The sequence below is a fragment of the Macrotis lagotis genome, chromosome 1 (assembly GCF_037893015.1).
Source record: "Macrotis lagotis isolate mMagLag1 chromosome 1, bilby.v1.9.chrom.fasta, whole genome shotgun sequence".
Taxonomy (NCBI): domain Eukaryota; kingdom Metazoa; phylum Chordata; class Mammalia; order Peramelemorphia; family Peramelidae; genus Macrotis; species Macrotis lagotis.
In genome coordinates this window covers 288,663,224-288,689,189 of record NC_133658.1, presented here as the reverse complement: position 1 = coordinate 288,689,189, position 25,966 = coordinate 288,663,224, and the positions used below count along the sequence as shown (strand labels likewise).

General features: G+C 34.9%; 1 protein-coding gene across 2 annotated transcripts in view; it reads right to left on the bottom strand.

Moving 5' to 3' along the window:
• Positions 1 to 25,966, bottom strand: part of MED27 (mediator complex subunit 27) — a 271,270-nt gene that overhangs the window by 28,993 nt on the left and 216,311 nt on the right. The window contains exons 5-6 of one of the 2 annotated variants that reach the window (XM_074210856.1): positions 16,600 to 16,707; positions 6,107 to 6,148 (exon numbers count right to left, since the gene is read on the bottom strand). In XM_074210856.1, the coding sequence (XP_074066957.1) occupies positions 6,107 to 6,148; positions 16,600 to 16,707 (150 nt within the window). The remainder of the gene's footprint in view (positions 1 to 6,106; positions 6,149 to 16,599; positions 16,708 to 25,966) is intronic. The other variant, XM_074210857.1, reaches the window with a different exon arrangement.

The window sequence follows — 25,966 nt, the reverse complement described above, 5'->3', positions numbered from 1 at the left end:
AATACTCTTCATTACAAAATCCAAAACTTTTCCATTGCAATAATTAATTCAAAGTTTTATTGATGAAGGATTATTAAGGTTAACTTTAAACTAGATTAGTTTCTACTGTGTTATTATCTACTTGACATAGCAACAAAAATATTTCACGAGAGAAGAGAGGATTCTTTAATTCACTAATTCTAACCTGTCTCAAGAGAAAAGAAGATTTCAATGGTATATGTAGCCTACACCTAAATAGCTAATCTCTTTTCTTTCTGATTGGAATATTGGAGGCAAAATTATTGTATTTTAAATTACATGTAGAATACTGAGGGGGAATTTCAAATTTTTAGTGTCAATGCATAAATATACTATCAGATGATACTTCTTATTCCATTTCCTCATATATTTTTTGCCCTCTTTCAGCTTCCAATCTGCTTCTTAAATTGCAAGCAAACAACAGGAACCCCTAAATCCCTTCAAATGGACATCTAACTTTTTACTCTAGTTCAATTTGATCTAGATAGAATTCCCCTATCCACTTTTAAACAAAGTATTTGATATATTATTTTTAGGGTATGTGAAATAAAGACAGTCTGTCCAACTTTCAAATCGTTTACCTTTCTAATAAATTGCTTCCACTTTATTCAAAAATATTCATGAGACAGAGCATTAAAAAAAGTATGTAAAGCCAATGATGTTCTTGAGTAAAGGGTATCTATATGAAAACTGGACCATTATTAAAACACTAGGCTATTGGTCCATGTTGTTTATTGTCATAAATGAAGAGATCATTTAGAAGTTGTCAATTAATTGCAAAACTATGGTGTACAGAAATTATAAGATCAGTTAAAACTCTAGATGGTAAGGAGTCTATTTTCTTCATTATATGATTGCTTATCTTTACTGGTTAGGTTATGATGGTAAAGAGAACATGATCATGGTTGTTTATTCTTCCCTCCTCCCTAGTTAGCTTTGAACTGTTACATGTCTATGCCAACTATGTTTGTTGCCTTTTTTCACAAGGATGATATAACTTCACAACTTCTACTGATTAAGCTAAAAGTATCTTTTTTTGTACACAGAAATTAATGAGTGGAATATTCCCAGTTAAAATCCTCACAGGGGTTAATATTTCTAGTGAATTCATCTCAAGGTTAAGAAATATTAAGAAAAATAAACTATTAGTATTGGACTATTCCTAGAAAGACCTTGCATTCTAAAAGAGAAGCTCACCTGCTTTATGATAAGATTATTTTTGCAAACTGGGAGGACAGTCTAACCATAGATATAACTTCATTAAGATAGTGATGAAGGTCCCAAGTTATCTCACCATCTGATGGGAAAAATATGAAAACATTTCGTTCTTTTCTCTCTATCTGTTGCTGGGGTAGATTTGCCTTGAATAAGATTGTACCTCCAAAGATGAAGCCAATGGGTTAAAGGAGAAGGTAGTTAGGGAGGGGTAACTGTGTTAGGACCCATATGATCTTGCTTAACTGTCCTTTAGATGAAGTCCTTTGAACCTTGCTAGCTTTGGTGAGAGAATTGGGGCTTGCCCCTTGAGAAAAGCAAATAAATAAGCTTTCTTTTGTTCAAACTAGTCCCTTAAGATTTTGTTCAGTGTATTTTTATCCCACACACTAACATAATAGGTACCTACTGTCTTAAGACAAAATATATTACTCGATGATAACCAAACACCTTTATTAGGAGCATTTTTATTCTAAATTAAAATCAACTTTTATCTGAATTATGGAAGAAAAGCAAACTTTGGAAGGCTATGTAAGAAAAAAAAAGGGAAAATGCTTTTTCTTTAATAATTTGAGCAAGTTGGCTCCAGATACTGTTGTGGGGTTGGGGATAATGAATAGCCAGACAAAAGGTTAGTCTATGGGTGAAAACTCTTCTATAAAGAAGGGAAAAGGGGAATCCAGAGTAGGTAAGGAGAGCTATTGGAAAAGCTCTCAGGTCACATTAACTATGAAAAAAAGTTTAATCCATTAATCAATTCTGAAGCATTTATTAAGCAGTCAAAATGATAAAGACACCAAGTGTTGGGGTTATCAAAAAATAAACAAAACAGTCATTGCCCTCAAGGAGTTTACATTTTATGGGGCAGAACAGAAAGGATAACAAGTAGAGAGAAAAATAAAGTATATACAAGGAAAATGTAAAGTCATTTTGATCATGTTTATTTTTTTAGGTTTTTGCCAGGCAATGGGGTTAAGTGGCTTACTGAAGGCCACAAAGCTAGGTAATTATTAAGTGTCTGAGGCCAGATTTGAACTCAGGTTCTCCTGACTCCAGGGCCACCGGTGCTTTATCCACTGGGCCATCTAACCACCCCCTTGTAAAGTCATTTTGAGAAAATACTAATAGTTGGGAAGAATCAGAAAAATCCTCACATACTAATTTTGAAGGAAGACAGAGGAAAAGAGGGAGCACATTATAGGAGGAATAGCAAATAGTTCAGTTTATAAGTAGATTATGTAAAAAGGAAATGTTGTATGAGAAGCCTAAAGAAGTTGTTTGATATTAGATTGGGAAAGATTTTAAATGCCAAAGAGAGGATTGTGTATTTTATCCTAGAGGTATTAACATGGAAATGGCTGTTAGATGTGTTTTATGAATATCACTTTGGCAGTTTTGAGAAGGATAGACTAGAGAAGAGAGAGACCAGAGGTAGGGAGAACAAGAAGGTTAGAACATTCTGAGCAAAAGGTGAGGAAAGCCTGAATTAAATTTGTGGTCATGAGTAAAGGAAATGATGTAAGACATGATTGAATGAATGAAAAAAAGCATTCTTTTTAAAGTTTTTACAAGGCAGTAGGGTTAAGTGACTTGTCCAAGGCCACACAGCTAGGTAATTATTAAGTGTTTGAGGCTAGATTTGAACTCAGGTCCTCCTGACTGCAGGGCTGGTGCTCTATCCACTGCGCCACCTAGCCACCCCTGAAAAAAGCATTTTTTTAAGTCTAATTTTGTGAACTTGGGTAACAAGAAAAATGGTGGTATTCTCAAAAGAAATTAAAGTAATTAGGAACATGCTTGGGTTCTTGGTGTAAAGATAATGAATACTAATTAGACATATTGAGTTTGAGATACCTATGGATTGTTCAGTTAGAAATGTCTAAAAAATGACTTTAAATTTATGAACTTGGGTGACTTGAAGGATGGTGGTAACTTCAAAAGAAATAAGCAAGTTAGGAAAAGGGTTTATCTTTTTTAGGAAAGAATAATGTTTAGATATGTTGAATTTGAGATACTTATAGAATACACAGATGGAAATGTGCAATAGGAAGCTGAAGATGTGAGACTGCAGTTCAGAAGAGAGACTAATACTGGATATTTTAAATTTGTGAGTCATCTGTATAGAGATGATACTATAACTCAGGGAAACTAATGAGCTCACCAAGTAATATAGTGTCTATTATGTGTCTAATATCCTTTCTCCTGATCATTTCAGAACTTATTTCTAAATATCAAATTTAACTACTATGTGTCTTGGGTGTTTTGTAGACTTGGGTCCCCCCACCCCAGAAGTAATCTATAGATTCTTTGAAATGATATTTCATTTTCTACAGTCAGAAATTCTGGGTAGCTGTCTTTTTATTTCCTTCATTATGGTATTAAAGTTTTTTTGTCCTGTCATGTTCTTCTGGGAGATCTATGATCCTTAGATTATCTCTACATAACCTGTCTTTGAGATCAGTGTTTTACTTGAGTAGTAAGCATATTTTCTTTTAATATTACTGCTTTTTTTTTCTTCTCCTCTTCTAGGTTGTCCTTCACTCCTATGTATTTGCATTCCCAATCTACTTTTTTTTCTTGTTTCTTTGGCAAGGCTTGCCAATTCAGATTCCAGTTTTTCTAGTCTGTTCATTATTTTTGCTGTAAAGATTGGTCATAAATTCTGCTCTCACAATTCTCATTTCTCTTTGAACCATTCAGGAACAGAGTGCTGTGGTTCCATCCTCTATCTCATCAAGACTTGTATTATTTTCCTCTGTTTTGCAGTATTTATTCATAGATGACTGAAGTTGTGTGATTTGGAGACCCCATTTTCTTCTGTTTTTCAATATTTTCCCTGCAGATTTATCCGCTTATGTTCAAAGTCTTTGAGTTTTCTTCTTCCTGATATTTTTGGTAATTTCAGACTTTTCCCCTAAACCCCTTATTTTCTACTGTTGTTTGCTTACTGATTCCCTCTTCTCTGATGGAAGTTCCCGTGTGGGCTAAGTCTCTGGCTTCCTCCCATACAGGGCAATTCAAGTTTCACCAGGTTAGGTCTCTGTCTCAAGCAATTTCTGAGTGAAAAGAACTGATCCTAGATGGTTAATTACTTTTCTTCAGGCTTTGTGAACCATTTGTCTACCGTCTTCCTCTCAATAATATCCTGTCCTATAACCCTCTGTTCCTTAGTTCTCTGGGTTAGCACCAACTATTCAGAATTGCCATACCAGCACCAGCAGTGTGGGCAGTATAACACTGTTGCTATGGGGTTGTCTGCTAAAGGATGGGTGGGCTGCCTGGTCTTCATAGGGTATAGCAAGTTTTTGCTTCTGAAGGCCTTCGGTTGTCATGGAGCAGTCAGGGTGACCATAGCACTGGAAAGATGGGGGAATACAGTGAAGTACAGAGCTTTGTTAAAAGCACATGTGCTGGGATATTTGGCTCTGCCAGTATAGCCTCACAGGGAGGTAGAGTACAGGTGCTGAATGAGTGCAAGGTCATAAAACATCAATTTATTATTTTTTACTTTCTTTTGGATTCTGGGTATCCTAATAATGGGGACAGCTGATGTTAATTTACCTTTGATGCATAATTTATGTTTTGGAGAGATCTAGGGTATCAGATAAGAAAATGTTTAGTTCTCCATCTTTTTGATCATGTGTTCCAGAAATCTACTATTGGCATGCAAACTATTTTTTTCAGCCTCATTGGACATTGCAACCCTTTCATCATTCTGCAATACAACTAAACCTTCCTTCTTTCTGTTGGGCAAACCTGAGCTGGAACACACTCCCCAAAGAGACCCTCTTTTCTTTTAAGATGTCACTCAGGCACCATCTTCTACTTGATCCCCACAACTATGAGTGGAATCCCTTCAAAACTAAATTCTATCTTGTGTGTGTGTGTGTGTGTGTGTGTGTGTATACATACATATTTATTAACTTTATATACTTTAAATATCTTTGCTATCTCCCCCAGCCCCCAGTGGACTATAAACTCATTGAGGTTTGGGATTATTTTCTTCTCTACAGCAGATTATCCATTGGCTAAAACAGAGTTTGGAAAATTACTAGTATTTCCTAAATGTTTGCTTAGTACCTAGCAGAGAGCTTTGCAAGTATTAGGTCATCTGTACAAAGAGAATAATTGAATCTATGGGAGATGATGAGGAGAGAGAGAGAGAGAGAGAGAGAGAGAGAGAGAGAGAGAGAATAGAAAGATACTTAAGATAGCTTAGACATGAGCAAGGAGTGGAACAAAGAAGACTGAAAAGAAGCAATCAGACAGCCAGGAAAACTACAAAAGTGTGCTGTCCCCAAAATTCAGAGAAGAGAGAGTATCCAGGAAATTTGGGTGGTTAGTAGTATCCATCAATACCAAAAGGTCAAGAGGAATAATTAAGAAAAAGTCATTAGATCTGGTAATTAAAGAGATCACTGGTTATTTTGAAGAGATAATTATACTCAAAAGTCTTGTAATAATAGACACTATTTTGACTATCAAACATTAGAATCTCTCAATAAGTGGTAGTATAGAGCACTGGGTCTGAAGTTAGGAAGACCTGAGTTCCAATCCAGTCTCACACACTTACTACTTATATGATCCTGGACAAATCACTTAACCTGTGTTTGCCTCAGTTTCCTCAACTATAAAATGGTAATAATAGTAGCACATCCCTCCCAGGGTTGTTGTGAAGACTGAAAAGGAAAATAATTGTAAAGTGCTTAACACAGTAACTGGTAACTGATAAATGATAAATATAATAATAATAATAATAATAATAATAATAATAATTTTTATTACTAAAGAATTCATTAAAAGCACACTCAAATTACAAAGACTTTAAAGCCTCTCAAATTTGTTAAACAAGAAATAAAAAAGCAAAACTTACCTTTTGAAACACCTGATAGTTGGACTTAGACCATATGTCAAGCTGAAAAAAAATTAAAAATGATTATTACCTATGATACTATTTGATGTAATCCACTGTGTAGGTTACTCAGTTTGAAAAATCAGATATCTAAGTTATCAAACTCTTTATAGAACAAGGCAATTTAACTCAATAGGAAAAAAGTACTTGACAGGAATGGAAGACTTGACTTTGCTACTAAACTGCTTCAAAATCTTGGCCAAATTACTTCCTAGGCTTTCCCCAGGAGACTAGATTTAAAAAAAAAATACCTCCTAGATCTAGACTTTACATCTCCATGAATTACCCCTACCACCTATAGCCAACTCTCATTTTACATATAAGAAAACTGGTCAAGGAGCATAAGTGTGGAGCCCTATGCCAAGTGTTGGGAATACAAAACATAAGCACAAAGCTAGATTCTGCCTGGAGGAGCTAGACAGCCCATAAAAGGAAGTTGGGGGTGGGGGAGAATGCACTCCACAGGGGGCACGACTCTGGGAGGAGAGAGAACATCTGAGTTGTGAATTCCAGGGCTGAAGTTTTTTCTAGGTTTCTAGGGCAAGATAGAAAAGTCCAGAGGCATATGGCCTGATAGGAAATGAAGAGAGACTTGGACTGGGCATATTCCTTAATTAATCAGAGGACTCCTAAGTACCAATTCAGTACTCTTCTACTAGACCATGATGCCACACAAAATACTTTCCTTACCTAATTTCAAAAATATATATACTTATTTAAGGCAATGGGGTTAAGTGACTTGCCCAAGGGCACACAGCTAGGCAATTACTAAGTGATTTAAACTCAGGTCCTCCTGACTCCCCCTTCCTAACTTAATTTTTTTTTTAAGTTTTTGCAAGGCAAATGGGGTTAAGTGGCTTGCCCAAGGCCACACAGCTAGGTAATTAAGTGTCTGAGACCATATTTGAATCCAGGTACTCCTGACTCCAGGGCTGGTGCTTTATCCTCTGGGCCACCTAGCCGCCCCTCCCTAACTTAATTTTAACCAAAGATTTTCAGATTTCCTGTGCTCACATGGTAAATAACTACCCTATCACTATCTCAAGTATGAAAGTTAGGGACAAATTAAGGAAGGCAGAATAGTGTAGCATTAGGAAGTAGCTCATGAATACTTAAAAGTCCCCTTAATATGGGGTCAAGATTATAGTAAATTAGAATACCTGGTCAGTGAATCTTTGGTTCTTGGAATTGACCAGTGGTCAAGATGGAAATGAGAGACACAGTGCTTTGCACTGAAGTTGTACTATTGATTCTGGATCACAAATGAGGGCCAAGAAGCATTCAGGTAGGGAAAAACTACTTAGAACATGTGAAGTACAAAAGATTTTTTAGAAAAACATTTTGGTACTCTTTAAATCACTTCTTAAAATTCTCTAATTTGATAGTATGGTTCATTAGTTTAATATCTTAACTTTCACTTAAAAAAGTGAAATTTGGGGAAGAAAAATATTTTATTGCTCCAAATGTAAAAACTGTTTACTGTTTCATCTTAACATGTGAAATACTTCAATGGTGAGAAGTATTCTTATAGGCCTAGAAAAATCACATTCCTAAAAAAGAGAATGGCTAATACAGCAAAATTCCATATACCAGCCTTTCTCCTATGGGTTTCCAATAGGAAATGAAATGACCATATTCCTACCTGTCTCTCCTTTCCCATCCTTCACCCCCAAAGCTAAGGTCTAAAATGGGACCTGATAATCAGGTCAAGGCACTAATTCAAAAATAGTTTGAACCTGAATGTTTATGAGGTTAATCCTACCTGCAGACAGGGAACATGAGTAACTCTGTGGGATGATTTACATAGATCTGCTTCTTCAAAAACTATCTCCTCTATTGGTTGCTTGAAATTCTTTCCATTAAAATCATTCCTTTAGTTTAAGGCATTGTATGTTTAGAGGATCTCATAACATTAACTGTATTAGAGAGAGGGAGGCTGAAAGAACAAGGTATTCTAAGTTATTAGCATTCACCAAAACACCACCAAGGGGTTAATTTATTAGCCTATTTAGCTGTTCCTCCAAAAATGGATCCTGAGATAAAGGTACAGAAGATAAATCTGACTCTCATCTAGAACATGGTATGTTCACTAAAGGAAGACTCAAGTGGGAATGCCATCTTGAAGATTCTCAGGACCTAAAAGAAGGGAATTATGAAAAGAGAGGGGAATGTGTGTTAGTGGGGGTGGGAGCACCTGGGAAAACAGAGAACCAAATACTTAAACATTTTACCAGGAGAAAGCTCAGATCTCTTTTGAAGATACAAACAGGTACCCACAGTTTCTTTAACATATTTGACAACTTGTATATTTCCTTTAAGGGGAAGGAATTCAACATCTTGTAAAGGTGAATCTTTAGGTAAATGTACAAAATGCAATCCCTACATTATCGATTCCACCAAAGTAAACAACTATTTTTGTAGAAGTCATGTACCAGGGATCAGATGGGCACAGTAGCCTAACCAGGACCTTTGAAATATAAAAATTATTCAGGGATTGTGATGAGCAACAATGATTATTTTTTGCATTTTTTAGATCTACCAAAGTAAAAATAGGCAATGAGATACTCAGCTTTTAAAACTAACTTTTTGAAAAGAACATGAATGTTCCTGTGCTAGGAAAAAAAAAGTAACAGTCCTTCCATTTAAAGCCCATGGCTTTTTTAGTTAAAATTCTCTATTATTTATCTCTTTCTGCTTGTCAACAATGCACAAAGGACTAAGACACAAAAGAGAAGTAGTCAAAAAAAAGCAAAAAAGGAAAATAGAAACACTGCACAAAAAATACAATTTTTAAAATTAATTTTTCCAGTTATATGTAAAGGTAAGTTTTCAACATTCACTTTTATAAAGTTTTCTCTCCCATTCTTCCCTCCCCCTGGCTTAAAATAGCAAGTAATCTGATATAGATTATACATGCAGACATGTTATACATAAAAATACAATTTTTAATATGAATAGGAACTATTAAATTCTACATCTAAGAACCTAGAAATTGGTTTAATTAAAATAGTAACCACTAGAGAGAAGTATTCTTAGATATAATTCAGAGGTGGTCTTCAAACAATATACATTCATAGGTAGGTCATTGTTCCCCAATAAAAGTTTAAATATTTCATTCGATATCCAAAGAACTGCCAAAGATATTTGGGTCAGAAAAGAATACGGTCTATTTATTTGAAGCATATTGATAATAACAGGATCCAGTGGCAACTGATTTCTCTGTTTTACAATGAATTCATAACAAGGTGGTTTATATTGGATTTTCTACTATATGTCAAAGACAGACATCTAAGTGAGGGTCTAGAGTCAATGTATTTTCTTTCTTCAGGGCCAGAAAAATTTCTGAAAATTCATTTCAGAGATTCAGTGCTGGTTCCACTGAATAATTTATTACCCTGAGTTTCTCGGTCACAAGGGCATGGCAACTAACTTTTTGCTAGTTCCAAAATTCATAGTTAAATACTCTCTGATGCTGGAAGTAGCAAATTTTTAGTTTACTGAATGAGAACACTTTGAACTATAAGCCCATAAGCAGACAGCCCAGGGGGATTAGGAATACAAAAATGGAGAGCCCAACATCATGGTTATTGATAGCTAAATCTGTAATCTGAACTCTTGGGAATGGAATTATACACAGTACTATATAGTATAAGGACATTTTAGGACTATGAAGGGACTATTTCTTAAATGGAAAACAAATTCCAAAATTCATCAATTACTTTCAAAAAACCCTGTTCTTATTGTATAAATCAAAAATCCTGTAGTACATTTCTTTTCACATGGGGGAGGAAACAAAAAAAAATTCATTTACTAGGTCTTTTCTTTCAAAATAAGAGAAATCAAGATGCAATGAAATTTCTGAAAGTGAGATGCCACCAAATATTTTAAGGATCCCTGAAACTTGCTATCCAACCTGTAGTAGTCTTTCTATTTGTTCTGCACATGTACTGTCTTATAAGTATTGTATACCTCAATTTCTATTGGTATCCTCAGCACTTAGTGCCTGCAACAGAGTAAGCACCAAATAAATACCTTTCAAGTCATTCATTTTTTCTATTTGTTTCATTCATTCAACAAGTTTTCTAATCTGAAGTACATATCTGGGGGGAGGGGTCTCTACTGCATTTCAAGTCACAAGGCTTGAAGCTAGAAGGACAACCCCATCATCTTAGAGATGAAGAAGTAGTAAGTATCAGGTAACTTAAAATGACAAAAAAGGAAGATCCAGATTTGGGTCCTTGGATTTCAAACCCACTTCTCTTTCTAAAATATGTCATGGTGTTTATGTGTGTAAGTTTCATATATGTATATAACTATTAGAAAATTAGAGAATTTTTTAAAGATTCATTTGCATTTTCAATTAGGAAAAAAACACACAAGTCAGTAGATGCCAGCAGTTAAAAGTTAGTCACAAGTCTATAGGATCTTTATAAGAAAATTATTGATTCAAAGGAAATTTCAACTTTAAAGCTTATATCTGTATATATAAAAAAAAGGCAACAGGTGATCAAAGCTTAAGGTTGTTTCAGGGCTAAAAACAGCATTGGTAGTCAATTTTTTTCAAGCTTTAGGGTGACTTAAGTTTCCAAAATAAGAAACTCATATTCAGGCATCTTATATGTCACCTAACACTCCCCCAGGAAAATAAAAAAGACAGCAGTAATAGTACTAAAGAATGCATTGTTACAGGTCTATTATTCTTCAACTTTTCACTTTTAATCAAGACACACATTTGTAACTAAAAAAAAACCTGCTGAAAGCACAATTTCAGGGCATCCTCTGAATGTGAATTAAATTAGGATTTTTCCCTTCTCTCATCTCCCCCTTCTCATTCACCTCTTTCAACTACCCATCCCCCAGCTACCCCTCAACTATAGGTAACAAGAGGTCATTTTCTGAAGGTCGTCAGAATGATTTCAAAGGTGATAACAAATCAAAATGTTCCCTGCATCTAATATCAAACAGTGCTAGTGCCAACACTTATTAGAGAAATCAGATTCAAGCTTCCCCCTCCCCCTCGACCCAAACACATACACACACATCCAACTTTGAAGTGGAAAGAATGCAAGGATCAGAAATTACCCTAGAGACAGTTCTAGCAGTCTTTGAAGGTTTCCTTTGATACCACCATTTTTTTCCCTCTCTTACACTAGGAGGCTAAAAGCTGCCTTTTTTTTTTATTGATATGGGGTAATTAATGAAGCTATAGCATTAACATAACCCAAATTCCCTAATAAGATAAATTCAACTGAGATACTTATGTTTCTTTAGTTTTATATCTAACTGCTGAAAAATTAGGACTCTGGCCAGATATTCAGCTTAAGCACCCAACATTAAATATGCCATGTCATGGCTCAACTTGTTCCTATCATTACAGAAAAGTAGTGGGTCAGCACATCACCAAAAACTCCAGTGTATTTTTGTTCAATGATTAGGATTAGGCTATTTTTGCTTGCTTACAACGAATATGGTCATAGAAAAGGCAAGACACTTACTTCTAATATTATTTTTGCAAAGTGATAGCTCTCTGGTGGCTATGATATGCCAGAATTCAACTGAGAAATGAATAGGTTAGATCTAGAAAATAGGGATGGTGCCTAGTCATCATGTTAGCAAAAGAACTAACTATTAGTATGTGATGGATGTGACAGATTTATTTGTGGTGTTATAAGAGGGTGACCAGGATGGGGGGATGGAAGGATCTGGAGACTATAATAGGTTAGGATCAATTGAAAAGAACATAGATGTTCTAAAAAGAGAGTATTTTGTATTTGGGGAGGACAAAGGAGCGGTATATTGTTGATTATGAATATTTACTTTTTACTATGTGAAGGGATGCAATATGGAAGAAGAAGGAGACTGGGTTCTGCTTGGTCTTTCCCAAAATGCAGGGGAGGGAAGGATCTGGAGATAATAATTAGTCAGGATCAATTGAAAAGAACAGAGATGTTCTAAAAAAAAGAGAATATTTTGTGTTTGGGGAGGGGGAAGGAAGGGACTATTACAGATTTTGAATATTTACTAATTTTTACTATGTTAAGAGTTGTAATGTAGAAGATGAAGGAGATTGTGTTCTGCTTGGTCCTGCAGGGAGCAAAAAGAAGTGCAAAAAGATTATTTCAGGTTGATGCAAGGAAACATTTCCTCAAATTTAGAAATGTCCAAAGTGGAATGGGCTGCATCTGAAGATAGCCAAGTTCCTTATCACTGGAGGTCTTTAATTAGAAGCTGGACAACTATTTATCATATTATAGAGGAATTTCCTTTCAGCTATAGGCTAGACTGGATGTCCTCTGTGGCTCTTTCCAGCTCCAGGATTCTGAGATACTGCTGGGTTTTGCAGCAATGGCAACTATTAAAATAGCACTTGAGTAGTTAGTCAATCAAAAGCAAACTCTTATTTTTTTAAACAGCAAATTGATTGTGCAAGCAACAATTTGTTCACTAGGTAGTCCATCCATACCTGTTCTCCTCCTCCCCATACCTTTTACCCCAAACAACTCCTTCAGAACGTTGCCTAATCATTTAGAATGTACCAGATCTTCAATACATGAATTCAATTGAACATATACATATATAAATATATATGTGTCTATGTGAAATCCCAAAATAGACCATTAATAATGTCTGCTTGAATTTTATTTTTGTCCACAGTTTAAGCCTGGTGATTATATACAGTGCTTGGAAAGGGAAGAAACTAAACAAGTCAGCTACAATTAGATCTTGGATAGATTGGTCACTTGAGAGCTATCATGTTTGACTTATGCAACTTTAAAATAATGCACTAATTCAAATCTGACTGTTTTGCTATTTCTAGTATGAATTCTGGTTATTATTTAGGCCCATAGATGTGACTGACATCAATTTATGTTAAAAAAAAAAAGAGGGTAGCAGCCAGATTTTTACTACGTTTATGACTCAAAACAGTAGAACTCAAGTCTTAGAATATTGACATATAAACCCAATTGCCAGCCCTCCTTCCAGAGGCCTTAAAAAAGTTTTTTAGTTGACATCTTCTGTTTTTATACAATGTCATTATCCCTTTTCTTTCCCATCCTCAAAAAAATCATCCCTTAAAAAAAAAAGAGGGCAGGGGCAGGGGGGAGGAGAAAGCAGTTTGACAAAAGTCATCGATATATAAACCAAATTCTGCTGGGATATGCAATGTTTCCCTCCCACAGAGCTCATTCAACAAAGAATGGAGGAAGGAGTATTTCTTTTGTCTTCTTTGGGGTCAATGCTGATCATTAAATTATACAACATTCAATTTCTTGTGGTTGTTGTTGCTGCTGTTCTTTCATAGTTTATATTGTTTTCCTGCTTAAGTATAATTGTATATCGGACCTTTCTGTCATTGATGACTTTGGGGCATATGTCTAGCAGAGTGACTTCTGGGGTAAAAAGTACAATCATCTTAGTCACTTTCTTGGCATAATTCCCAATTCTACAGATCTCAAGAGCTTGTGGCAGATAACTTTTTATTTAGAGTAGACAAGTACTTATATTTGTTGCTTGATTTACCAACAATTCTTCATATGGAAAATGAGGGGGCTGGGCTAAATGATCTCTAGAGTTCCTTTTAACTTTAACATTTTATATTTTATAAGCATTCTTCTCAATTTCTACCACACATTTCCTTCTGATTCTTATCTTTATAAAGAACTATTTCAGGAGAAGTGAGGAAATATAGTACATTCATGGCTCTACCATTTACTAGCTGTGTGATTGGTTGAGGTTAATTTCAGGGGTCTCAGTTTTTTTTTTATCTGTGAAATGGAACTAATAACATATTTCCTGAGTCCTTTATAAAACTTCTGCAGGTATTAAATGAAAATGATATGAAAAGGTTTAATCAACAGCAAAATGCTATATAAAAGTATTATTATAATTTTCTTTTCCCCTTCTTTAAGTTTACTTTTAAAACGACTTCTTAGTTGTTTAAAATAGTTTAGAATAAAGGACAATAGTACCACATTCACTTGATACACAAATTTTTTTTTTTGCCAAAAAATGATCCTCTGCCTTTTTGACATTCATTACCTTTTCTTTATGCTATTTTATTTTTGCATTGGTTAAAACTAGATACTTCAAGTAGCTCCACTGGATCTGCTACTAGTGAAATAAATGTATTAGAAATTGATGATATCTGTCCTTGATGCTATGAGTGGTACCAATGCAAATTGCCATATAATTATGTAATTTAATCAACTGTTTCTGTATAAATAGATGGATTACAGGATTTAAAACTAGAAAGAACCATAGAGATCATTTTTTCTGGTTGTTCCTGAACTGTTGGACAAAAACATAAATGCTATTGTAAGTTACTGCAGAAGGTGAAGGATCCACATGAACACAAACCACTGTCATTTGGGTCTCTAGCTATAAAGAACATAAGTAGTATCACTATAATGAGCAAAAATACCTTATGTAAACTGAATAAATTATAGATTTGACTTATATGTTATTTTTCAAATGAATGCTTTGGAGATTAATGAAATATAAAAATTTAAGAGCATCACAGAATTCAGTTTAGCTTTTTATCATCGTGAAGTATCTCACTCAACAGTAGTTATAATAACAGTTTATGTGACTTGCCCATGTTAAAAACAGAGTTTGTCTTTAAGTTCAGGTCTTCAGACTTGAAATCTAATTTCTGACATTTTATAACAAAAACTTTCAAGTTGGTGAGCTGCTTCTGAGGGATCCTAAGAGTACTCACAAACAGTATGATTTCTTAGGGAGCTTTGGGCCCTTCACCATTCCCTAAGTTTGGATTATCTAGACAACACATTTGGAAACCAACCACCTATTACCTTGTAATCATGCATACTGCTAGTTTTATTTTACTTTTTGTATTGCTACTTAACTTTCCTTGTGTTTATTTCTTGCCTCCCTAACTAGACCACGTTTTTTATAAGGATAGGGACTGTCTCACCCTAGTTTTGACTTTGTAATAATGATATATTGACACACACACAACCCCTCTCTACCACGGAATGGAATTTGCACATCCAAATGGGCACTGTCCTTCAAAGACTTTGGTAAATTATTCAATGACTTATTCCAATGTTTCTGTTGGTACTAAAAAAAGGAAAAATCCTACCACATTCTGGAACTTCTCCTTTAAATTCAGCTAGTCTTCCAGGTTCACACAATCAAAGCCTTTCATGACCATATGAGAACCAGCCATGACACCACTTAAATCAGTGATTCCAAAGGACTTATGGCAATTTCCAAATTTCAAAATCCACCCACAAAAGACAAAGATTGGTGCCATTAAAAATATTGAAAATATAGGTTATGAGAACAAATTGAAAGGAAGGAGTTCATAAAATATCTTGAGCAATGATTGAATTCTGAAAATAAGTGATCTAGAATATAAAAATGTGTATATGTATGTGTACACACATTTATATATTCTAGCACCACTGACCTCTATTATAACAAACTGCTGTGCTACAGTTATCACTTATTTTTGAAAAATATTCTATCCTCATTATAACATGGCCTTTGGGTGCTGAATGCTTGGCTAGCTCTAATGAACTTATTACTTTAATGGGAATCATTATAAGAGGAAGAAGCTAAAAAGTTCATGGTGGGTGAGGGGGAGTAACCAGCACAAGTTGGGTTAGTGTCTCAAAAGGGGGTCCATTTCACTCTGAAAAAAACAAACCAAAAAGTGTATGACTCATCTTCTGATGTGATCCAATGAATCATTTGGAGTAGATTCAGTCAAATGAAATTAGAGATTCAAGGTGGATGAACTTTTCATATATAATCTATACAGAAATAAGTTCTATTTCTTTCTTTCTTTTTTTTTTTTAGGTTATTGTAAGGCAAACGGGGTTAAGTGGCTTGCCCAAGGCCACACAGCTAGGTAATTATTAAGTGTCTGAGACCGGATTTGAACCCAGGTACTCCTGACTCCAGAGCCAGTGCTTTATCCACTGCGCCATCTAGCCGCCCCTAATAAATTCTATTTCTTAAATAGCGATTATTCATTGTGAACTATTATTACAGAAATACAATCAGGGATACTTGGGAGTTTCAGAGAAGAAAGATCTTCAAATTGTGTTTAAAACTAACACCCTATTTCCTTATGATACTGACAAAAGCAAAAGGCTGAACCATAGGCTCTTAATGTGCAGCCAGGCTAGGGGGGGAAAACTCTGTTTCCTCAGAAGACATGTTTAATGAGGCAACTGGGGTCTAAGGTGATAAATTAGAAATTCAACTAAGGGCATAGGGTTTAAAGAAAAGCAGAAGCTTGAGGATGAAAAAAACCCAAGCAGAGGGTGTAAAATATAAAGTCATACACTTTACAAAAACATCAGCATTGGCTGCTCATCATTTTATTTATAGATTCACTACATTTTCTGCGCTGAACAAAAAAACTGTGTGTAAATGTATAAAAAACTCCTCTTCCCTCCTCAGAATAAAGCATAACACCCTACCTTTCCATCTTCTGTGTAAACATTCTCATTGTATCCTTTCACAATTGTTCGATCAATGAAGAGGCTCCTCATAACCACAATAACTTTCAGTACCTTTCCTAAAGTAACCTAGCAAAAGAAGATAAGAACAATAGAAAATTTAACATTTTATTACACAAATAATAACACTACCACCACCACCATCACAAACACCACCTCACATTTATTTATGCAAAGGTTGCTTCAAGTTAATCAGAGCTCAGAATGTCGCTTTTAGAAAATAGGATGTTAATGCTGTATCCACCTACTTAATTTCTGATAGTAATATTAAAGGATATTTTATGAGATACTTCCACAGTTGTCTTTCTTGACATCACCCTAAAAAGTCCAGGGATAGAAGCAAATTCCCTTTGTAACTGTTTGTAACTTTCTTTCCATTTGTCTTAAAATTACCTTATTCAAGCATCAAGGGGGTGGGGGTGGGATGGGGGGAGGCTCTGGAATTCTGGGGCTCCAAGGTATAGAAAACAAGTCTGTACTCCCTTTGACCAGTCTGTCCACATTCTAATTGTTACTAGCAGAGAGAGGTAGGCATATGTACACTCAGGGACACATGGCAAGCACAAGGTAGAGTATATTAAACAGATCTTATAGCCATAAGAAAAGCTGTTCAGAATGGGCATTTCTATAATAATGAATTCAAAGGTAAAATGGAAATAGCTTATTACATGATCATATCCTGTGAAATGCCCATAAATTCTTTTACAATTGAAGTTATGCTAGAACCTAAGTGTAGGATGTGAATGAAAAAGAGGTCCAAGGAAAAAGAAAACATATTATTGGAAAAGAGAAAGTGAAAAATATAAAATCTGTTTCCATTATTTAAGTGAGGTGCTTAGTCTGCTTCTGTACTAACTCTTCAATAATCTTTTTTTAAAAGATTTTATTTATTTTGAGTTTTACAATTTTTCCCCTAATCTTACTCCCCCCACCCCAAGGAAAGCAGTTTGCCAGTCTACATTGTTTCCATGTTGTATATTGATTGAGATTGAGTCTGATGAGAGAGAAATCATATCCTTAAGGAAGAAACATAAGATATGAGAGATAACAAGATCAGACAATAAGATATCAGGTTTTTTCCCTAAATTAAAGGAAATAGGAAACTTCATGGATCTTTATCTGGATACAGATGGTATTCTCCATTGCAGACAGCCCAAAATTGTCCCTGATTGTTGCACTGATGGAATGAGCCACTCCCTCATTGCATAATCAAGGTTGATCATCACTCCCATGTTGCTGTTAGGGTGTACAGTGTTCTGGTTCTGCTCAGCTCATTCAGTATCAGTTCATGTAAATCCTTACAGGCTTCCCTGAATTCCTATCCCTCCTGGATTCTAATAGAACAATAGTGTTCCATGACATACATATACCATAATTTGCTGAGCCATTCCCCAATTGAAGGACATTTACTTGATTTCCAATTCTTTGCCACTATAAACAGGGCTGTTATGAATATTTATGTACAAGTGATGTTTTTACCCTTTTTCATCCTCTCTTCAGGGTATAGACCCAGTAGTGGTATTGCTGGATCAAAGGGTATGCACATTTTTGTTGCCCTTTGGGCATAGTTCCAAATTTCTCTCCAGAAAGGTTGGATGAGTTCACAGCTCCACCAATAATGTAATAGTGTCCCAGATTTCCCACAACCCTTCCAACAATGATCATTATCCTTTCTGGTCATATTGGCCAGTCTGAGAGGTGTGAGGTGGTACCTCGGAGAAGCTTTAATTTGCATTTCTCTAATAAGTAATGATTTAGAGCATTTTTTTTCATATGATTATGGATTGCTTTGATCTCCTCATCTGTAAATTACCTTTGTATATCCTTTGACCACATCAATTGAGGAATGGCTTTTTTTAAAATATGACTCAGTTCTCTGCATATTTTAGAAATGAGTCCTTTGTCAGAAACATTCAATAATCTTAATGAATCATTTATTATCCCCATTTCATGGATGAGATAACTGAGGCAAAAATTATTACCCAAGATAAAATACAACTAAGTGACAGAGTCCTATAATTAAATTATGCTTCAACACAGTACTCTAACCATTAAATAGGTTTTTTCCAATGAGGAAGAACAGTTTTTAAATGAAGGAAAATTTAAAAAGTACTCAGTATAATTTGACTAGGTGACCATATCAACTTAAAATCCAGCTCAACCACCTTTAGTTTCTATACTACAGGTAGTTAGGTAGCATAATGCTGGCTGACTAGGCTTGAAATCAGGAAGATTTCAGTTCAAATCCAGCATCAGACACTTACTAGCTGTATGACCATGGAAAGTCACTTAATTTAAGTTTGCCTCACTAATTTCCTCATCTAAGATGAGAATGATTAATAGCACCTACTCTTCAAGGTTGTTGTGAATATAAAATCAGAACATATTTGTTAAAAAAATTATTTTGGTAAGTACTATACAAATACTACCTGCTGTTACAACTTTGTTGTGGATATTCTGTCCTGGGCCCTCTTTTGGCCCTCTTTTCTTCTCCCTCTATACTATTTCACTTGATGATCCCATCAGCTCCCATAGATACAATTATCTTTATGTTGATGATTCTCAAATCTATATAGTCAAATCTCTTAGGTGGTCTTCAGACTTGCATCATGGATATCTTGAAACACATGTCCCATACATATCTTAAACTCAACATGTCCAAAAGTGAGCTCATAATCTTTTCCCCAAATAATCTTTCTTCCCCATAATCTTTTTCTCCCTTCCTGATTTCCCTATTACTTTTGAAAGTAATGCCATCCTCTAATACACTATGACCAAATAGGATTTATCCCAGGAATGCAGGGTTGTTTCATTATTAGGAAAACTGTTAGTATAATTAATTATATCAATAAAAAACCTATCAGAAATCATGTAATTATATTAATAGATGCTGAAAAAGCTTTTGACAAAATACAGCACCCATTCCTACTTGCTCATTCCATCAGTGCAACATTCAGGGATAATTTTGGGCTATTTGTGATGAAGAATACCATCTGTATCCAGAGAAAGAATTGTGGAGTTTAAACAAAGACCAAAGACTATTACCTTTAACGTAGGAAAAAAATTTATCTTTTTATGTAATTTTGCTATCTCTTATAATTTATTTTTCTTCCTTAAGGATATGATTTCTCTTTCTCATTACATTCAACTGAGATCAATGTATATACCATGGAAACAATGTAAAGACTAACAGACTGCCTTCTGGGAGGCAAGATTAGGGGGGAAACTGGAAAACTCAAAATTAATCAAATCTTCCATGAATGAAAAAAAAAAAAGAAAGTAATGCCATCCTCCCAGTGACTCAGGCTTAGGTATCAACCTAAACTCCTTACTATATCTCAGTCTCCTATGCATACTGTTGTCAAGGCCTGGTTTTGTTTTTTTGCCTTCCTAACATTCCTCCCATATACTCTGCATTCCCACCACAACCGGGTACATGTCCTCATCATCTCATTCCTAGTTGATCTGCTGACAAGTCTCTTTCCATTCCAGTCTATCTTCTACTTAGATTCTAGTCTATCGTCTACTCATTTCTCAGATATTCCTAAGTACAATTCTAACCATGTTCACCCCAAGTCCCTACTCCATAAACTCCAGTGATTCTCAATCACCTCCAGGATCAAATATAAAAATCCTATTTTGAAGTCTTCTTATACCATACATACCTTCCCCCTTTTCCCAAGGATCCAGTGACACTGGCCTTATTGTTCCTCAGTGAAGACACTCCAAGCAATTTGGAAATATGCCCAAAAGGTTACAAACAACTGTGCATACCCTTTGATCCAACAAAACCACTACCAGGCTTGTATCCCAAAGAAATCACAGAAAAGGGGAAAGGATCAACAGGTACAAAAAAATATTTATAGCAGTTCTTTTTGTGATGGCAAAGAAGTGGAAATGGAGGGGATTAATTGGGGAAAGTTTGAACAAGTTGTGGTATATGAATGCAATTATTCTATTATTCTGTAAGAAATGAGCAGGTAGATTTCAGAAAAGCCTAGGAAGATTTACATGAACTGATGCTGAGTGAAGTGAGCAGGAGAAAATTGTGCATATTAAAGCACTATTCTTAGTAATATAGTGATTAAAGATAATTCTAAAAGAGTTGTGATGGAAAATGCCATCCACACCCAGAGAAAGAACTATGGAGTCTGAATGCAGATCAAAATATACTATTTTACTTTTTAATATTTTTTCTTTCTTGTGGTTTTCCCTTTTGTTCTGATCTTTTTTCACAATATGACTGATATGAAAATTTTTTAACATGATAACACATACAACCTATAGCAGATTGCTTGCTGTTTTGAAGAGGAGGAAGGGAAGGAGAAAATTTTTACAAAAATGAATGTTGAAAACTATCTCTACATATAAAAAAAAAACTATTAGGATTAAAAGAAAAGGCGGCTAGGTGGCAGAGTGGATAGAGCACTGGCCCTGGAATCAGGAGTCCCTGAGTTCAAATCCGGTCTCAGACACTTAATAATTACTTAACTGTGTGGCCTTGGGCAAGCCATTTAACCCCATTGCCTTGTAAAAAGACTAAAAAAAAAAGATTAAAAGAAAAAAGAAAAAATGAAGCTGACACCAGATATTTTTGCTGGCTATTCCTCACGCCTAGAGCATTCTGTTCTCTTTCCTCATCTATGCCTACTAACTTCCTTGGGTTCAAGCCCCAGTTATAAGAAGCCTTTCCCAACCTCTCTTACTTTCAAATGCTTTCCCTCTATGGATTATTTTCTATTTATCCTGCTCATAATGGTTTGCATGTTGTTTCTCCCAATAAACTGTAGTGACTGTCTTTTATCTTTATCTTTCTTTGTGTTCTCGCTGTTATCACAGGTATAGTGCTCAATAAATATCTATTGACTGATTGAGATTCCTAATTCCAAGGTCAGTTCTTTATCCACTAGGCTATGGAGATCCTCACTTATTAAAAAGGATCCAGAGGAAGAAAGTCTCCAGATTATTGAGTATGGTTTATAAAAACAAACTGCTGAGATTTATGAAAAGACACAGATATGGATCACTTAGAATTATTAATTACAAATAGATTACAGACAACAACCTGAAAGAAGAGCTCAGAACAATGAGATGCTGCATTTATTGAAGCCCACTAACTATATCTCCCAATACTGAGGCAGCACTTTGAATGTTTCTGTCCTATTTTTTAAATCTATTACCTCAAGTATCTTATGTAATCAGAAATCACTTCTTCAACATAACAGTAAATAAAAAAGATATTAAAGTAAGTAATTCTGCTTTTTAAGTTAGATATTAGCTATTAATAAAATGAATAATAATGTCGTAGTTTAGTAGATTTGGTAATAAGTACTTGACTTCACCTGAAAATGGATGTCAAATTTACCCTCTTCCTTCAGAGTAAACCTTTTCTTTATCATAGAACACAGGGACCAGAGACACAGCTTCTATAAACCAACAACATCTGACTATCCTTTTATGGAATGGATAAACAATGCCAATCAGTAGAAGTTCCAAGTATTAAAGTTGGAATTTAATAGAAACAAAAATAAAATGTTCCATTAAATTTTAAATGTCTCTATTACTATCTAACACTAGAGTAGAAAGATGGAAAAGATGCATTCTAGGGAAGATTTGGTAGCTGAGGGTAATGAGTGTGAAATAACAGGTCATCACTGAATCTTGGTTTTTGAATCTTAAGGAATATTTTCTAAAACACACATACAGTAATATATAGTTTGTAAAGTATTTACCCTACAACAACTATGTGAGAATAGGTGGTACAAATATTCTTATGCCCATGTGAGAGAAAATAATGGTTGCACTTTGTTCTGGAAGAAGACCACGACATCAAGGAGGTGATGCCATGATAAATACATGAATTGGATTTGAGTGAGGGGGTACTAAGTCACCACTCTCACTTTCTCCTCCAGAGTCATCTGGGTCTGGTGGATAGATATGGATCAGAACTATTGGAGATGGTTCTGGTTATGAGGCAATCAGGGTTAAGTGGCTTGTACAAAGTCAAACAGCTAGTAGATGTCTCAGGACTGATTCAAACTTCTATCCTCTTATTTCCAAGACCAGTGCTCTATCCACTGTGCTATCTAGATGTCCTATTTGATAGATAAGAGGACTGAGGAAAGATTGTTTATTTTAGACAATCTAGAGAAGAATTTTTTTTTTGAATTTTGCAATTTCCCCCTAATCTTGCTTCCCTTCCCCCTCCCCCAACAGAAGGCAGTCTGATAGTCTTTACATTGTTTCCATGCTATACACTGATCAAAACTGAATGTGTTGAGAGAAATCATATCCTTAAGGAAAAAATGAAATATAAGAAATAGCAAAATTACATTATAAGATAACTTTTTTCTTTTTAATTAAAGGTAATTAGAGTCTTTTGGTCTTTGTTTAAACTCCACAATTCTTTCTTTGGATACAGATGGTACTCTCCATCACAGATACCCTAAAACTGTCCCTGATTGTTGTACTGAAAAAATGAGCAAGTTCATTAAGATTGATCATCAACCCCATGGTGTACAATGTTGTTCTGGTTCTTAAAGCAGGGATTCATAATCCTGGGGACATGAATTTGGTTTAAAACAAATTCGATAACTATTTCAACAAAATTGCTTTCTTTTGAAATCTTATTTTATTTTATAATTTTAAAATCATTATTCTGAGAAAGGGCCCATAGACTTCACAAGAGTGTCAAATGAGTTCATAACAACAACAAAAAAAAAAGGTTAAGAAACACTGACTGAGATAGGGAATCTTGATTTTTCTCCAAAAGGGGAAAAGGAGAACAATTTAAACTAAATTCGAGCTCAAAAGATATTTTCTTGGTTTAAAAAAAACCTGGTACTTCTCCTGTATCTTTATTTTTCAGTCAGCAAAAATCTACTTTTCTTCCCATTCACCAACACCATTGAGAAAGAAGGAAAAACAAAATCCTATTATAATCATGTGTAGTCAAGAAAAACATTTCCCCACTGGTCATTGGAAAAAAAAAACCTAAGTGTCATTTTGCACTGTATCCTTCACCTAACCATTAAGAAGTAAGTAGTATACTTCATGAATTCTCTGAATCCTGGTTGGTCATTATACTAATCAAAGTTATTTGTCTTTACAAAATTGCCATTTTTGTCTAAGTTTTCCTCCTGCTCACTTCATTCAGAATTAGTTCATATAAGTCATTCCAGTTTTCTGTGAAATCACTCCCTACACAATTCCTTATAGCATGCTAATATTCCATGGCTTTTCTATACCATGACTTGTTTTGCTATTCTCCAACTGATAGGTGGTTTCTAATTCTTTGCCTATTCAAAAGGAGGCAAATATTTTTTGTACATCCTTAGTTTGCTTAGCTTAGTATTAATTACTCCCTTATTTCTCTTATATTCCCCCTTTTTTCCCTCTCCTATTCTTATATCACTGTTGAGTGAAATGTATTTCTGTATCCCAGGAATGCAGGTATCCCCTCTTTTGACCAGTTCAGATGAGAGGAAGGTTTAAATGGCAGCAGCTTGTCCCACATCTTCCTTCTTGTTTGGATAAATTTCTACTTGTATTACCCTATTATGTGAGATAATTCTCCCAAATATTCTCTTTTCTGCCAGCTAACGTATTCCTCTTTCTCTCCTTTTCTATTATTCTCTTAATATTATCAAGTTGAAAGAGAATCACTTGCTGACCCTTTCTAACGCAAGTACCTCTATGACCCTTGAGGTCCAGAATTCAGAAGTAACACATCACCTTCCCCATATTCAAAGGCAAATGGTTTATCCATGTTAAGTTTCTTATGATTGTTTCATGATGACATTTTTGTTTTTCTTAACTCCTATGTTTCTATTTCAAAGTTTCTAGGCAACTCTTTTCATTAGGAATGCCTAGAAGTCCCTTATTTCATCAAAAATCCATCCCCCCCTTTTAAGATTACATTCTGCTTTGCTGAGTTATTCTCAGTTGTTGTAAACTTAAATCCACTATTTTTTTAAAGTAATAATTACTAAATAGTATGTGATTTTGACTGTGACTCTGTGGTACTTGAATTCACTCTTTCTAGATGTTTCCGTTACTTTTTCTTTGACTAGAAGCTCTAGATTATGGCTATAATGATCCTGAGAGTTTTCACTTGAGGATTTAATTTAGGAGATGACTGATGAATGTGCTCTATTTCCATTTTTTCCTTCCCATCCTAAGGGTTCTAAACAATTTTTGATTTCTTGAAAAAAAAAGATATGTAGGTTCTTTTTAGTTCATGGCTTTGAGGTAATTCAATCTCTCTAATCTGTTTTCCAAGTCAATTGTTTTGCTATATATATTTTACATTTTCCTCTTTTCTACCTCCAGAATTCTGACTTTATTTAGAAAATTCTCACTTGATTTAGAAAAAGGTTTTAATGCTTAAAAAAACCTTAAATCATTTCTTTTAGCAATTCTATTTGAATTTGTGCTCAAGCTGTGTTTTCTTTGAGGTTTTGCTTGTAGATTTCCTTCTTCTGTTTGTCTTAAGTATCTTTGTTAACATAACAGCCTTTTATGATGAGATTCTTTTTTTGCTTATTCTTTCAGTTTACTTAAAGACTTTGGATTTTATGTTAGCGATAAATATTCAATTCTGAAGGAAATGTCTGGGCTGGTCATGTTGCTGTTTTCTTGGGGTATTAAATATTGTGTTTTTTCAACATCTCAGGTATAGCCCAAGCTTTCAGTATTCCTAAAATGGTCTGATCCAGAGCAAAGTCTGATTGCTGCCCCTCTGATTAGAGCTCTGCATGTTCTTGACCTAGATGGATTTGGATCTGCACAATAGGCCTGTGGATTTGTTCCACAGACTGTGTTCCAATAGACTGCTGCTTTACTTGGTTAATATAAGTCAGTTCTATCAGAAAGCACTGCTGGTTCAGAGTAACAGAACCCTAGGCTTCTCTTAGGTCTTGGATGTCTGCCTTAGATTGATCTCTGCAAGCTTCAGACTGGGTTAGAAAGGAGTAACCAAGATCTCACTCTGTTCCTGGGGTTCATGTCAGAAAATTGCTGCTTACTTCTGAAAGTGATTCTTGTTAAGTATATAGTCTAATACACTGGACTGACTGCTCTTTGCCTTTGAATGTTACCCTTAGGTACAAGTAAGTCTCTTCTTCAGTTCACCCTGGATCTATGATTTGAAACTAGATAGTGAGTGAAAGATACTATTTATCACCTCTTCTTGCATGCTACCGACACTTTCCAGTGTTTATAATGTTGGCTCTCAATATACATTTGACAAGACTAAAATTCCTTTGGGAACTTCTACAGTAATATTCATAATACTGCCTATATTTTTATTCACATCCTACTGAATGAA